This window comes from Centruroides sculpturatus, unplaced genomic scaffold, assembly GCF_000671375.1.
Source record: "Centruroides sculpturatus isolate CEXI.00-Female unplaced genomic scaffold, Cexi_2.0 scaffold1502, whole genome shotgun sequence".
Lineage (NCBI taxonomy): Eukaryota > Metazoa > Arthropoda > Arachnida > Scorpiones > Buthidae > Centruroides > Centruroides sculpturatus.
Genome location: NW_019385736.1, coordinates 172,393 through 186,264, shown reverse-complemented (window position 1 = coordinate 186,264; position 13,872 = coordinate 172,393). Strand labels below are relative to the sequence as shown.

Below are 13,872 nucleotides of genomic sequence, written 5' to 3'. Positions count from 1 at the left end.
AAAGTATCATATAATGCTTCCAGGGCTGGCACAGCTTTCTTATTCATTGTGTTGCAACTGGTGTTGGTATAATGGAATATTTCAAAGATAAGGTATAAATTTAAACATTTTAAATTTGTTATGAATTATATTTAGTAAATTTTGAGTAACATGTTATTTTTTTATTTTCAACTACTTTGCCATTTCCAGAAAACTAACTTTAATTATAAAGTTTTATATTCTGTTAACTATATTTTTATGATTACATTATCATTTTTGTAACTTTTGTTTTATTGTTAAGAATTTAAAATTATGTGTGGCTATTAATGCTATTTTCAATCTTGTTTATTTTATTATGCTCCTCAGCAAGTCTTGAAATATTAAACAGAAATTTATGTTTAATATCAAAGTGTTTTCAAAATCCTTTTATGGAAAGATTTGAATTAAATTATATTCACATTTTAGCAATGTTTCAATGATACAATTAAATAATGAACTATTCTTCTATTCATATATGATATGATTTACTTTTACTTTTATTAACTTAATATATTCTTTTTCATTACATTTAATACAGTATTCAACATATGATTGTTTTTGAATTTGACAAATTTAATCTGTTAGTGATTTCATGTGTTGTTATTTGGCAGTTTGCTTCAATCAGTACCTTTATTTTGTTTTCATTGGCTTCAATTCGCCATCCAGAACATGGTGCATCTTCCATAATGAAATTGCCAGAATGAAATTTTGTAAACCAGTTTTGGCACTGTTGTTCTGTCAATACATCTTCTCCATACATGTCACACAATTTTTTCTCACTTGAACAGCATTCTTACCTTTTCGGTAATAAAAGAGCAAAATATGCTGAAAATGCTGCTTTCGATCTTCCATATTTGATGGGACACAAAAAATGAACAATTGCATAAAATCAAACAAAATTTTTTACAAATAAGCCTTAAAATGCTAGCTGTCAAAATATATAATGATAATACNCATCTTCCATAATGAAATTGCCAGAATGAAATTTTGTAAACCAGTTTTGGCACTGTTGTTCTGTCAATACATCTTCTCCATACATGTCACACAATTTTTTCTCACTTGAACAGCATTCTTACCTTTTCGGTAATAAAAGAGCAAAATATGCTGAAAATGCTGCTTTCGATCTTCCATATTTGATGGGACACAAAAAATGAACAATTGCATAAAATCAAACAAAATTTTTTACAAATAAGCCTTAAAATGCTAGCTGTCAAAATATATAATGATAATACGGTTTAGAATGAAAATAGCGGGAAAAATACTACTAATCCGTCTAGCAGTAAAAAAAAAATGAAATCACTTTCCGAACAACCCAATACATATAGGATTAGCAAACCACTACTAAATCTGCCAAGATTGGTAGTCAGTTTGTTAATCCTACATAGTCTTATATCTATCCAATTTATTGCAATATTTCTGGATCTGCTATTGTAGAACAATGTCAGAATAAGGAGAATGCTGGATTATACCTTTTTATGCATTTTCTTTTGATTTTGGAAGAATTTAATGATATAAAATAGGATAAAATATATAGTTATATATTATTTTGAATTAATAATAATATATTTTATTTATAATTTCATAAAACAGATATTTTGGCTGCAGTTTTCAAATTGCAAATGTATACAGTCGACCCCTGTATAACACGGGTTCGTATAGTTCGGATTCCTATATGACGGCGAAAAAATTGCAACAGTATTCGTACAAACACACTAAAAAACTCATATAATTCGGTAAAACGTCATCGCTGACTCGTGTTGTGACAGGATTGGTCGAATCTAGACCAATAGCATATATTGTACAAACCGTTGAGTTTAAACAAGCAGCAGACCTACTAAAAACCATTTATTATTTAACGTCCATAAAAATTATATTTATATTAATGATGTCTCCAAAGTTCAGCGAATTTTTCGCAAAAAAAATAATTTATCAGGAAGCACGCGAGCGCCATTCGATGACAAGCTCCACGACGAAAACAAGCTTAAGCAATGGCATCGTTGAATGGTGCACACTTGGTAAGTAATCCTACAATTTTTTATTTATAGCATAGTTTATATGGATTATTCCCAAAAAATTATACATATTTTGGAAATGTTGAGTCGAATTAGTCTAGAATCAATTAATTTTATGGAAGAAAACCTTTCAAACAGCCATAGTCTGTAAACTGCATACAGGCCGGGCTGTGATTGGCTCTTGTATTTAAGGACTCTTAGAACATCAATTTCATAAAGAACGGAATGTACCTACCGTGTTATAGGGGGGTTGACTGTATATTAGTGGCATACCATCCATGGAAGCTGTGGAAGCAGCTTCCCTCATATTTTCTAAAATATAAATACATATTGTGCAATTATTTTCATATTTTAACAAACTTTAAATTAATTAAAATTAATATTTTATTATAATTACATTATGTATCTTATTACAAATTTCTATACTACATGTGAAAAAATGATAAGATTTCTATTGCATATTCGAATATAAATTCATATAAGCATAATCCCAACAGAAGTTGAATACAGGATAGCTTCCATGGAAAAAATATCTGAATCATGTAAAGCAGCCAGATTATATACATTTGCACATGTGCTTTACAGAGCACCAACATCATGCGGTTTAGCTCGTGGATGCTATACACCAAAGTATCATATAATGCTTCCAGGGCTGGCACAGCTTCCTTATCATCAAATGTCACTGCACGTCACTGCTATATATTGATATATTCCCACTGTCATCTGTTCTTCCTTAATCTTAAGAATAGAGTTAAATAGATGAAAATTGAGACCAGATATGAAAGGTTTAGGAACTGAGTTCCAATTAACTATATATGAACTCTGGTCTGTACTGGATGATTTTTTAAAAATTAAATGACTAAAAATTGCAGTCCAGCATTGTCACAATAAGTAATTAACTTTTTCTTATTATTACTTCTTACACAATGCTATTAAACACAATTTTATAAGTATTTTGTATTAAATTCACAAAAAATGGAAATTCCAAAGTTATTTACATAATTTTATAAAACAGCTATGTAAAATCCATATTTTACAAAATAAGCAAAATAATTAGTTTTAAGATTAATTTTTCATAATATTTCTTACAATATACAAAACTTTTTTCTGTAAAATCACTTTTCTATAATTATTCTTTAGAATATTTTGAATATTAAAATCTAATATATTAGATTTTGCTTTTCTATTAATTCATGAATTTTCTATGAATTCAAACAACTTTTATTAGATCATTTTATACATAAATACATAAACACACAGATACAGTGAAGCCTGGATTTAGTAAATGAAACAACATAGTAATAAATTTTCTGAAGTATATCAAGCATTACTTCTGCAGATAATGATCAAAACTTCTGTCCTTCCTATACTGCAAAATCTTTTAATTAATCAGACAATACAATGAATAACATGCTTCCCATGAACACCATTTTAAAAAACCCATATCTTCAGTGTCATCATTCCATAGAATTTCTTTCTAACTTTAAACTTACCAAATAAATTTTTCAAAGTACAATTTTTACATAGCACTTTTGATTTTTCATACCAAACATTGATAGATTGATACTGGCATTGATAACTTGACAGTGACCTTTTCCTAATAACTCCCTTCCATTATGCAAATCAGAAAATTCTGAAGGAAATAATAATAGAAGCAGAATAAATGAAATGAATTGCTTACCAGTTTTCACAAGCCTGGATACTAGGCTTTCCAACTGTAATTGGCAGTTTTGCCTTCCTAGCTTGACTACTGTTGTTTTGATTCCCATTCAGATCAGATCTTTTTGAATTAATTTCTCTAAATTAATTTTTCATTAATTAAACATTATTTTGTATTAAATTAGCATTAGAAGTATTAAATTTATGTTAATTATCATATAAAAAGAGCAATTTATCAGCTATTTCTGTATTTATCATCACTCACTCTTTTAGAAAATCTTCCAGATGTATCTATTAAAAGTTTACATATTTACTTCTTAAGCAGATAACTATCTGAAGCTAAAAAGTGAGCAGAGGCTATGTCTATTAATAAATAGAGCCAGAAATGAATTTAAGGGGTATAGAATTCACTACCCTTCTGGCAATTTTTCCTGAATGAAGTAGTAAAAAAATTTTGCAAGGCATATTGTTTCCTTTCTGTATCACTAAAACTATTTTTGGATCTATTGTATGAGACTAAGAAGATTGCTAGATTATTGAAAGTAAAGTGAATTCAATGATTTAATCATGAAGAAAGAAAACATTTACATGAAATTAATACATTGTATTAATCAAACATATATAGATATATTGTGTTGTAGAGTTGTCAAATTAATAGTCATTCCTTTTAAAATAATTTTCAGTTGTCTTGTCATATTGTCATGTGGACATACTTCCATCACTGGTAATTGGGCTGCAATTTGAAAAAATTTTAGATCTATAAATTCCTAGTGTTGTCCATCCATCTGTCTTTCCCTAATCTCAAGAATGGAGTTAGATAGATGAAAGCTGGGATCAGATATGGAAATATGGAAAGCTTAGAGGCAGGAGACCCCAATTAACTATATACAAACTCCTGGTTTGCATCAAAGTCAAGTTATTTCAATTCAAAAATTTTCCCTTGAAAGGAGTTAGATAGATGATTGCAGGACTCTATTCTAACAGGAAAAGTATGATGTACAGGGGCAAGACACTACTAATTTGAGGTAGAGAGCATATATTTTAAATAAAATAAATGGAAAATATGATTACAAATTGCAGCCCACCATTGTCACAATAAATAATTGCTAATTATTATGGCAAAGTTGGTGCTTTCATACTGAATTTGTGGGAAATGTATTGGTTGGTATAGTATTTTTGTTGAGAAATTTTAGGAAACTAATTTTTATATCAAATTTATATAGTATTGTACTTTAATATACCGTGTCTTTTTGAGTACTCTAAGATAATGAGCTAAACAATCTTTAATATTATGTCCAAGATATGTTTAGTAGGAAGTGGAACTGGAGTTTGTATTAATGGAAAGCTTGTTTTTGACAGCAATGCTAGTAATACCTGAGAGTCAAATAGTATTTGGATAATCTGACCATTCACTAGTTATCCGACTGTACTATATTACTGTGCAGATATATCATTTTGCTTATAAAAACATAATTATGTATATATTGTTTGAAAATTCCTGTTAAATGATATTAATAATCTACTTCATATTCTTAAGTAATCAATGCTATAATTATGACATATCACACTTTTCAATTGAGAACCTTTTAAAATTAATTTGTTGCTGCATCTTCAGTTGCATTTGACTTTCAAAAGATGTTTGATTAAAATGTTATAATAAAATTTTATTAAAGAACTGCTGTTTTATCAATAAATTTAATTAGTCATCTTAGAAGTTTTCATTTTTTGTTTCTATTTATTGGAAAAATAGAAAATTGATCTTGTATTTTTTTAAATGAAAATTTTTCAAGAATTTTGATATATTATGTAAGCATATTTAATTAAGTGAAAAATTTTTATATCAGATTATGAATTGGAAGCTGACAAATGTAGGAATGAATCCTTCTGCAGAACAATATCTAGTGCTTCACAAATTTGGAGCTGTAAGCCATTTTATATTATTACTATTGAATTAATTTTTATTTAAATTTTCAATTTTTAATAAAATGGTATTAATAAATTAATTTTTATATATAAACCATTGTGAATTAAAAATTACATTTTTAACCCTTAACCTCTGAAATGGTAACATTTTATAACAAACTTTAAATTCAATAAAAAGATAATAATTTTTAATATAAATTTATATTAAGTAAACAATGCAATTAACATCAAAAATTTCAGGTCAAAATTTTGTCTTTATATCAATTATTTTTCAAAATGACATTATATTCAATATTTCTGAGTGTTATCAAAATGTTTATTTACTCTAGACAGGTAAGGTTTGTAAAAACTATTAAATTTGTAGGTGAGTCATTTTTTTATGATTGTTTCAGTTTTGAACATTATATTGTTATCTTATGATAAATAATTCTTACTTATTTCCAAAGTTTTACTGTTTCAATATTTAAAATATCAGTTTTATAACTAAAATTAAAACAATGGCTCATTTTAATTTACAGGGAAAAAATCATTTGCAAATACTGATCTCTTGATAATTTTTTATATTGTGATGATTAAATTTAAATTATAAGAAAAGTGCTTAAAAATTTAATCAGAACATTAATTTTAACCCTTAATGAGGAAAAAAAATAAATTTAACATGATGATAAAGTTTTCCCAACTCAATTATTATTCTTCCAGATTTTTAAATTATGTAAGAACTTCTCCTAAGTTATATAAGGTTAAGTTCTAGCTTTTAATATAATTTAGTTTTAACAATAAATTATTCTGTAATTATAATGTTTAATTGAATAATTTGTTTTTAATGTTTCACAAATATTGTTAAGATTTATTAACTAAATATTACCTGTCTAGAGATAATGTGTAATTTTTATATTTGTGCATTGTCATTAAATTAAATATTCTATAGTTAAATTTCTATAGAGATGACAAAATTTAATCATACTTAGAGAAATATACTTGCATTTAAAAATGAATGAAAATCTTGCAACTTATAATTTGAGAATATATTACAAATTAATTAAAATTTTATTAACTGATATATTAACAAATTATAGATCAGTGATTAAGGGTTATATAATAATATTTGAACTAATTTTTCTTGGCATTATTTATTAAACTGGGATGTTTATATATGTAAAATTTATCTAATACACATCTTTAACTAAAAGTTTAGTTCTTTATATTAACTTATAAAACTCTAGTATTTTCTTATAATAATCCTGGTTATCCAATAGATATTTAACTTTTTCCAACTAACTAAATTTTTATTATTTATCTTTCTGTCGTATCACGTGGTGATCTTCAACATGCGTATCCAACCACTTCATAAATAAAGGAGGTAAATTGTAGAATTTGAAATGATTAAATCCATACAAATTAAAAAATTAATTACATATTTCACAATATATCAGGAATGCAATACACTGTGTAAAACTTTTTAAATATTTATTTCAGTTGCACAATGGTACTTTGGCAGATTGCATGGCAGTATTGCCTTTTTTTTTTCTTAATTTAAATTCACATTTCACATAATTTTTGCATGTAAAATTTAAAAATATATTCTGCTTTTGTAATTTATATAATCATAAAGATAAAGTTTTACTTATGAATTTTATTTTACTTTTATATATTTTAAGAACAAGCTGTGTAGAATATTGACTAGATCATATTTATAATTTCTATTGTTAATTTATAAGAAGTTAGTTATTGAATATAGCTTTGTACTTTTTTATTTATAAAAATGTTTTTTTATACAATAATTTATTTTTTCACTTGTAAAAATATATAATAAAACATTAAATTATTATTATAATAGCAATTGGAAAGTGTTGAAAACAAAGAAGCACTGATACAAGACTACACAGAAAAGCTGAAAAATAAAATAAATCCACGAAATTTACGTCGCTATGTGGAATCATATATGAAGTAAAAATAAGTTAACTGACATTTGAACAATAAAACTTACTATATTTATATATATAAATAAAAATTTTTTTTCTAGTCGAAAAGATATCACTTCTTTCATTGAAACTAATCTCAAGTAAGTTAATACCTGATACTGTATAGAATTTTACATAATTTCAATAATACATGAATATTAATACATAATGGTTTATTTAAGAAATATGGATGTCCTTTTGATCAGTGGAGGAAGAGCTGCTCATTTACAAGCTGTAGAGAATCTGTATGGTAGAATGGATAAACAAAAGACAGCATTTTTAAAATTAGATAGTGTTGGCGATGTATTTGCACAAGCAGTATGTATAATACTTTTTCAAATTTTATGTAATGATACGTAAATAATTAATATTCTCTCTTTTTTTTCAGCCCGAAAAACTTGCTCAAAGCTTGCTTTTATTTGTCAAAGGTCTTGGGTTTTGTAAGTAATTTTTTTATTGCAAGTTATATTTTTCAATTAATTAGTTAAAAGTATGGAATTAAATAATACAGAGTAAATTTTGTTAACTTAAGAGCATTAAAGGAAAATACTATTTTTCTAATGATATGTTTTTTTTAATAGTAACTTCTGTAACTCTACCTGGCGTTGAAAGGCAAAGAACATTTTCTGGAGGAGATCCCAAGGCTCTTGGAGCAGTTGGTCGAAGACGTACGCTGTCAATGGAAGAGTATGACATGCCTCGACCACGTCGCCTGTCTCTGACCATCCCCCAAAAATGAACAATCGCATAAAGTTTTTCACTGCAATAGAGTCACAAGCTAATCAGAGACAATTACATAGATACTGCCAAGAAAAAATAAAACAGACTGATTGTACAATTGCAATATTAGTCTGTAAGTTGTATTTGGAACATCATTCTGTTATTTTGCCAAAATGGTTATCAAATTACTGAATTTGCAAAGATTTGTAAAAATTTCAAATAAGTTACTGTGTCTGGTGGAAGTTATTAGGATCACTCAAAGAATGCTTTAGAACAGATTTAGTAAAAACAGGTATTCCATTCAAACTGTTGTAAGGATTATAACATTTGTTGAAGGGTAAAGTGACCAGTTTGGGTCAATTTTCTATTTGGCAGTTCTATTGTGCATAATATATTTATGCATTGACATAGTATCTCAAATTATTTTTAATAAGGATAAATATGCTCGTTAAACTTAGGTCTGTTTCAAACACTGTATATAATATTTATATTACAGTATAAAATATACAATCATAGTTATCATACAAAAGTTTTTTAACAGAAAAATTATAGTTTACAGAGGAATTTAAAGGTATTTTATATTTTTTTCTTTGCTGTCTTGAAAAAAAAATACTTAAGCTGATCCTATTTATAACACGCACTGCATTTAGTACATTGAGTAGAAAATGGTTTTTAATAATTCCATAAAAAATAATGGTGGTAAAATCATTTCAGAACTCAAAAAATGTTCTGTATTATGTACAAAATTTAATTATTGAAAAATTAATATCTCAAAATGAAATTTCAAGTATTTACATTTGCCCAGAAAACATACTAAAACATTTTCTCATAAATGTGACCCAAGATTGATCACTTTACCTACATAGTTTCAAAATAAAAAATATCAAAAAAAAAAAAAATACAAAATACAGAAATGTAAAAATGATTTTTCTTCACTTTTAGCTTAAACATAATCTAGATTACATATGATCTTATATTCCAGTGTGGTCCCATTTTTCCATTCAATTATTAAATAACACTTCCTGGCATAAGTGCACGTATTGTATATATTGTTTCTTTCCTAGTTATTTTGGATGTTTTTTGTTAAGTTCTCTCATTTTAATTTCTAATTTACTTTGATCTCTAATTTAATGAAATAACTGATTTTGCATTTGCACAATTTATACTCACAGTTTTCTATAATCAATTGAACTGATTACTATCAGAAAGATATGCAAATAGAGTGAAAATAATATACTACTAATTTTCACTACATGAAAAAACAAGCTGTTAAAATAAATTTTAAACTTAACACAATAAATGCTACACAAAAGATTTTAGATAAATTATTTAATATATTTTTCAACTCCAAAATGAATTTTTTCTTTTTCTCTTACATGCAATATAGTTTTAATGCAGTAATTCTTACTTTCCCCCTCCTCACTGCCAGTCCTTATCTCCATATATATATATATGTATATCCATTTCAATGAAAATTTTTATTAACTTCTCATATTGTAGTTTAGAAACAATGTTACTTGTGAATTTATTTCCAATGTGATTTTTGTGCAGTTGTGCATTATGTAATACCTGCATTGTTTATGGTTGCATCTATTATATAGCTTTTCTACAAACAGAATTATCTGTTTTTTCTTCCCCTTAAATGGTCAACATGCAATTTGTTATATTGTTTTATTTCTTTATGGTACTTTACACAATACCATTTTGTGCCTTCTATGTTGGTAATAGTGTTTCAGTGTTTCAGAAAAAAATGCACTATAAATGATGAAATTTGAATGATATGTTTCTCTAAATCCCAACATGATCATACCAAATATCAGAAAAACAGGAGTTTCTTTTCCCTAATTTATATTCTCACATCACAAGTTTTGTGAAAAGTGTACATTTCAGAGAAAAAGATATGTCTTTGTAAAATTTTCTAAAAAAAAAAAACCTGTTTTATTGTTGGGATGGATATTTTTTCTTTGAAAATTTCATTATAAATTTGCAGTTTTTATTTATATAAATTAGATATTATAACATCTTTCATCATTTATAGTTATTAACTATTGATTTAGTAAAGAAAGCATACAGCAAAATTCATGCCAAAAGCATCACAATTTCTTTTAACTATGCACATTACATCACAAAATTATGAAAAAAACAGCTATTTAATTTGTAAACAATTTATCAAAATTTGTTATAGTAATCATTTAACCTGCAACTTGGACCTCACTTTTCACAAATAAAAATTATTATGCTGAATTGTGTATTGTCATTTATATTATACTTTAAAAATCAAGTCACAGCAAATAACTCCCCACCAAATCACCGACTATATATATAGGAATCAGAGTTGCTGATTTTTGGGGTTCAATCTCTCTTACAGCATTCACTGTATATTAGCAGAAACTTAGAATGTTTCAAAGAAAAAGCTTAAAGTAAATCTTTGACTACTGAATAGGATCTTTTGCAACTTATTAATAGGTCAATAATTAAACAGTATAATTTGCTTTTAACAAAAAGATATAAATTTATTGCAAAAATGTGTGCATATTTTGTGCCATTTAGTATTAAGACTATTTTATAATTGCATCCAAACACTATAATAGATAGTTTAAATATATTATGCTCAAAGACCAAAAACAATCTAGAGAAAAAATGGACCACAGCACATTGACTTCTCAGATCCAGCCACAAATGCATATTTTTTAAAGTGTCATGATAAGAAACTTACAANTGTTTGTACTCAGAATCAGAAAAGACTAATACATTATAGCAAATAATTGAAATGAATGGCTTCTTTCAAAAAGAAATGCTTATAAAACAATATTCTATCTTGATTAACAATATTATCCTTGTAATAATTAAGAATTATGATCTAGAATTCACAAAAACTACTATAATTGAATAAAAAATTAATTTATTTGCAATTAATAATAATAAGATTCAAATAAAAAAATTAAATACAGTCAAACCTCCAAACAATGGCCATTATCTGTTCCCATCAGTGTCATTGTTCAGAAGTTTAACTTTACAGCAGAAACAATACATTTCAACTAAACTGTTACAATTCACCATGGCAGTGTTTTTCAACCTGTGGGTCGCGACCCCCAGAGGGTCGCAAAGCCTTACATGGCAGGTTGCGGGTAAAAGAAAAAGCCAAGTGTTTGCAGGTCCTACACTACAATAAAAAAAAAACTACAGTTTCAGTGAGAAGGCTGTGCCTGTATATTTTACAGTACAATTGGTTTTTCAATTGATATTTAGGTCTCAACAGAAAGAAAATTAAATACGTAGCTTTTAAAATCACTGATATAGTTTTAATATGGCCCTGGGAGGTCGCCAGAATTTTTTTAACTTGTAGAGGGGCCGTGTATTCAAGAAGGTTGAAAAACACTGATCTATATAATAATTTCCCTAATTGTATTAATATTTTAAACTGTTTGCTTTTTTGTATGTTTTTTAATTGGTTGATGATTGATTCTATCAAGTAATTTGTTGATTGTATTAACTTGATTCTTTAGATATCGAAAATTAAATAAAGAACATTATGTTAATTTAAGCGTACAGAAACGTTGCTGTTGTTCCAGAAAAGATCTTATTTTCACTTTACCAAGTGCCTAATAGGTAATTTGCAGATTACATAGATAATCTGCACTTTACCTAGGTAATTTGAGAAATAGAACAATTTTAGCAACTTTAACAGATCACCCTACTTAATCTGCAGATAGCTAGGTAATGTATACATTAACAACTTTCAAGCTTTAGTGGTAACATATATAATCCAAAATTGAAAATGAGTGACTTCTACAATATACAATAGATGTATGATGTAATTTTTCTGGCCAAATTATATATGAACACTAAATTTGATGAATTGGTTTATATAGTTTATAGTTTCCTGAAAGAAACTGTTATATTTTTGGTGTCACCATACCAAATTCAATTTCATTCCCGTGTCAGTGTATTTTTATCTTATTCTAGTGTGTGGGGGGGTTTACGAATAAACATAAGAGCTAAAACAAAACACTGAACAACAAAAAAAAATGTTTTTGAATGTTTCCTTTATTTCATGAGTGAAATCTTACTAATTTTGGGGTGAGAAAATTGAATATGACAAAGAAAAATTTTTATTAGCTCTAGTTTCTGTGGTATACAATAGGTGATTTTAACAGCATAAGAGAAAACGATACATTTTAATTACATATGTTAACAGCATTGAAAGTGCTTTTGAATTTTTTTTAAATTACAGTAACAGTTGTAAATTAATAGAATACCTGGAAGGTGGTTCGATGTGAAGAGAATCATGTGGTGACTTCACGAGATCGTTTTCTTTTGGCTTGCCTCTTGCGAGTTCTGGTGCATCCCTACACACAGACCAGCAGTAATCCGCAAGCATTGCTTCATTCCAGTGGCCCTGATATCTTTGTTCCAATATAGAAATATCCTGGTGGAATCTTTCCCCATGTTCATCACTGACAGCTCCACAACTAGGTGGGAAAAAGTCTAGATGGGAATGGAGAAAATGGATTTTGAGGGACATGTTGCATCTGAGTTGCTATTTTTCCAGAAGTATTATCACCAACTGAGTGTAGTTATCGTCTCTTTTGTTGCCTAAGAATCCACGAATAACTCCCTTTAAGGCTTCCCAAGCTTCCTTTTCTTTTCCCTCCAAAACTTGGTCAAATACGGGATCCTTTACAAGTTTTTGAATTTGTGGCCCAACAAAAATAACTTCCTTAACCTTTGCATCACTCAATCTGGGAATTTTGTCTCTTAAGTACTTAAATGCTTGTCCTTTCTGGTTCATACCTTTGACAAGTTTTCATTAAACCCAGCTCGATATGAAGGAGGGAAAGAACATCTTTTGGGTCCACAAGAGGCTTGGCAATGATATTTTTCTCGGTAGAGTCAAGATTTCTTGCAGGCCAGTCCACTCGAACGTAATGTGATTTCCTATCCCTACTGTCCCACATACATAAAAAGCAACAGTATTTAGTGTACCCCAGTTGCATTCCTAAGAGTACAGCAATGACTTTTAGATCGCCACATATTTTCCACTTGTACTCAGCATAATTGAGTCAAGGAGGGCTGTCATGTTTGCATAAATATATATTCTATAATAGAGTGTAGTTTTATTATATGCTGATCTGAGGAGTTTTACAGGAAAAATGCCAACGAAAATTTTAAATAATTGAAGATGCATATTTTGTAATGAAATATTTTTTTACAAATTTTACTATAAACCTTTCTCATATATTTTGTATTATTTAGATTACGTCAATCATTTTAAATAATAATTTAAAATGAATAACAGTTTTAAATCTTTTGTGGAGCATATTTTAGCTCTTGCGGATCACTGGTTGGGAACCGCTGCTCCAAAGCAAGAGCTAATCAGTCATTATAGTGATTTTTGAATTCAGCAGATGAAAATACATAAGAATATGCTAATTTTGAGCCNATATTAAATTGAATTAATATACAGTAGAGCATCGATAATCCAACTCAATTGGAAACTCTGGTTGGTCAGATAACTGAAAAAATCGGATAACTGAAAATAATGAAAAAAATACATTATTAGTAGAGTATATTAGGAT

The 13,872-nt window shown here is 27.6% G+C and overlaps 1 protein-coding gene across 1 annotated transcript; it reads left to right on the top strand.

The window, feature by feature from the left end:
* The first annotated feature begins 32 nt into the window (after positions 1-32).
* Positions 33-9,548, top strand: LOC111641657 (uncharacterized protein ZK1073.1-like). The gene is made up of 7 exons (XM_023387857.1): positions 33-92; positions 5,534-5,611; positions 7,450-7,559; positions 7,636-7,674; positions 7,756-7,891; positions 7,962-8,013; positions 8,155-9,548. The coding sequence occupies exons 1-7, from the start codon at positions 72-74 to the stop codon at positions 8,310-8,312; spliced, it is 594 nt and encodes a 197-aa protein (XP_023243625.1). The 5' UTR covers positions 33-71; the 3' UTR covers positions 8,313-9,548.
* Positions 9,549-13,872: the final 4,324 nt, after the last annotated feature.

Bases quoted from the DNA above. Each gene is read 5' to 3' on its own strand.
- LOC111641657 (XM_023387857.1), top strand. From the start codon at position 72: ATGGAATATTTCAAAGATAAG. The intron at 7,675-7,755 runs GTAAGTTAATAC...GGTTTATTTAAG, and splicing joins TTCATTGAAACTAATCTCAA to AAATATGGATGTCCTTTTGA. The intron at 8,014-8,154 runs GTAAGTAATTTT...TTTTTTTAATAG, and splicing joins TGTCAAAGGTCTTGGGTTTT to TAACTTCTGTAACTCTACCT.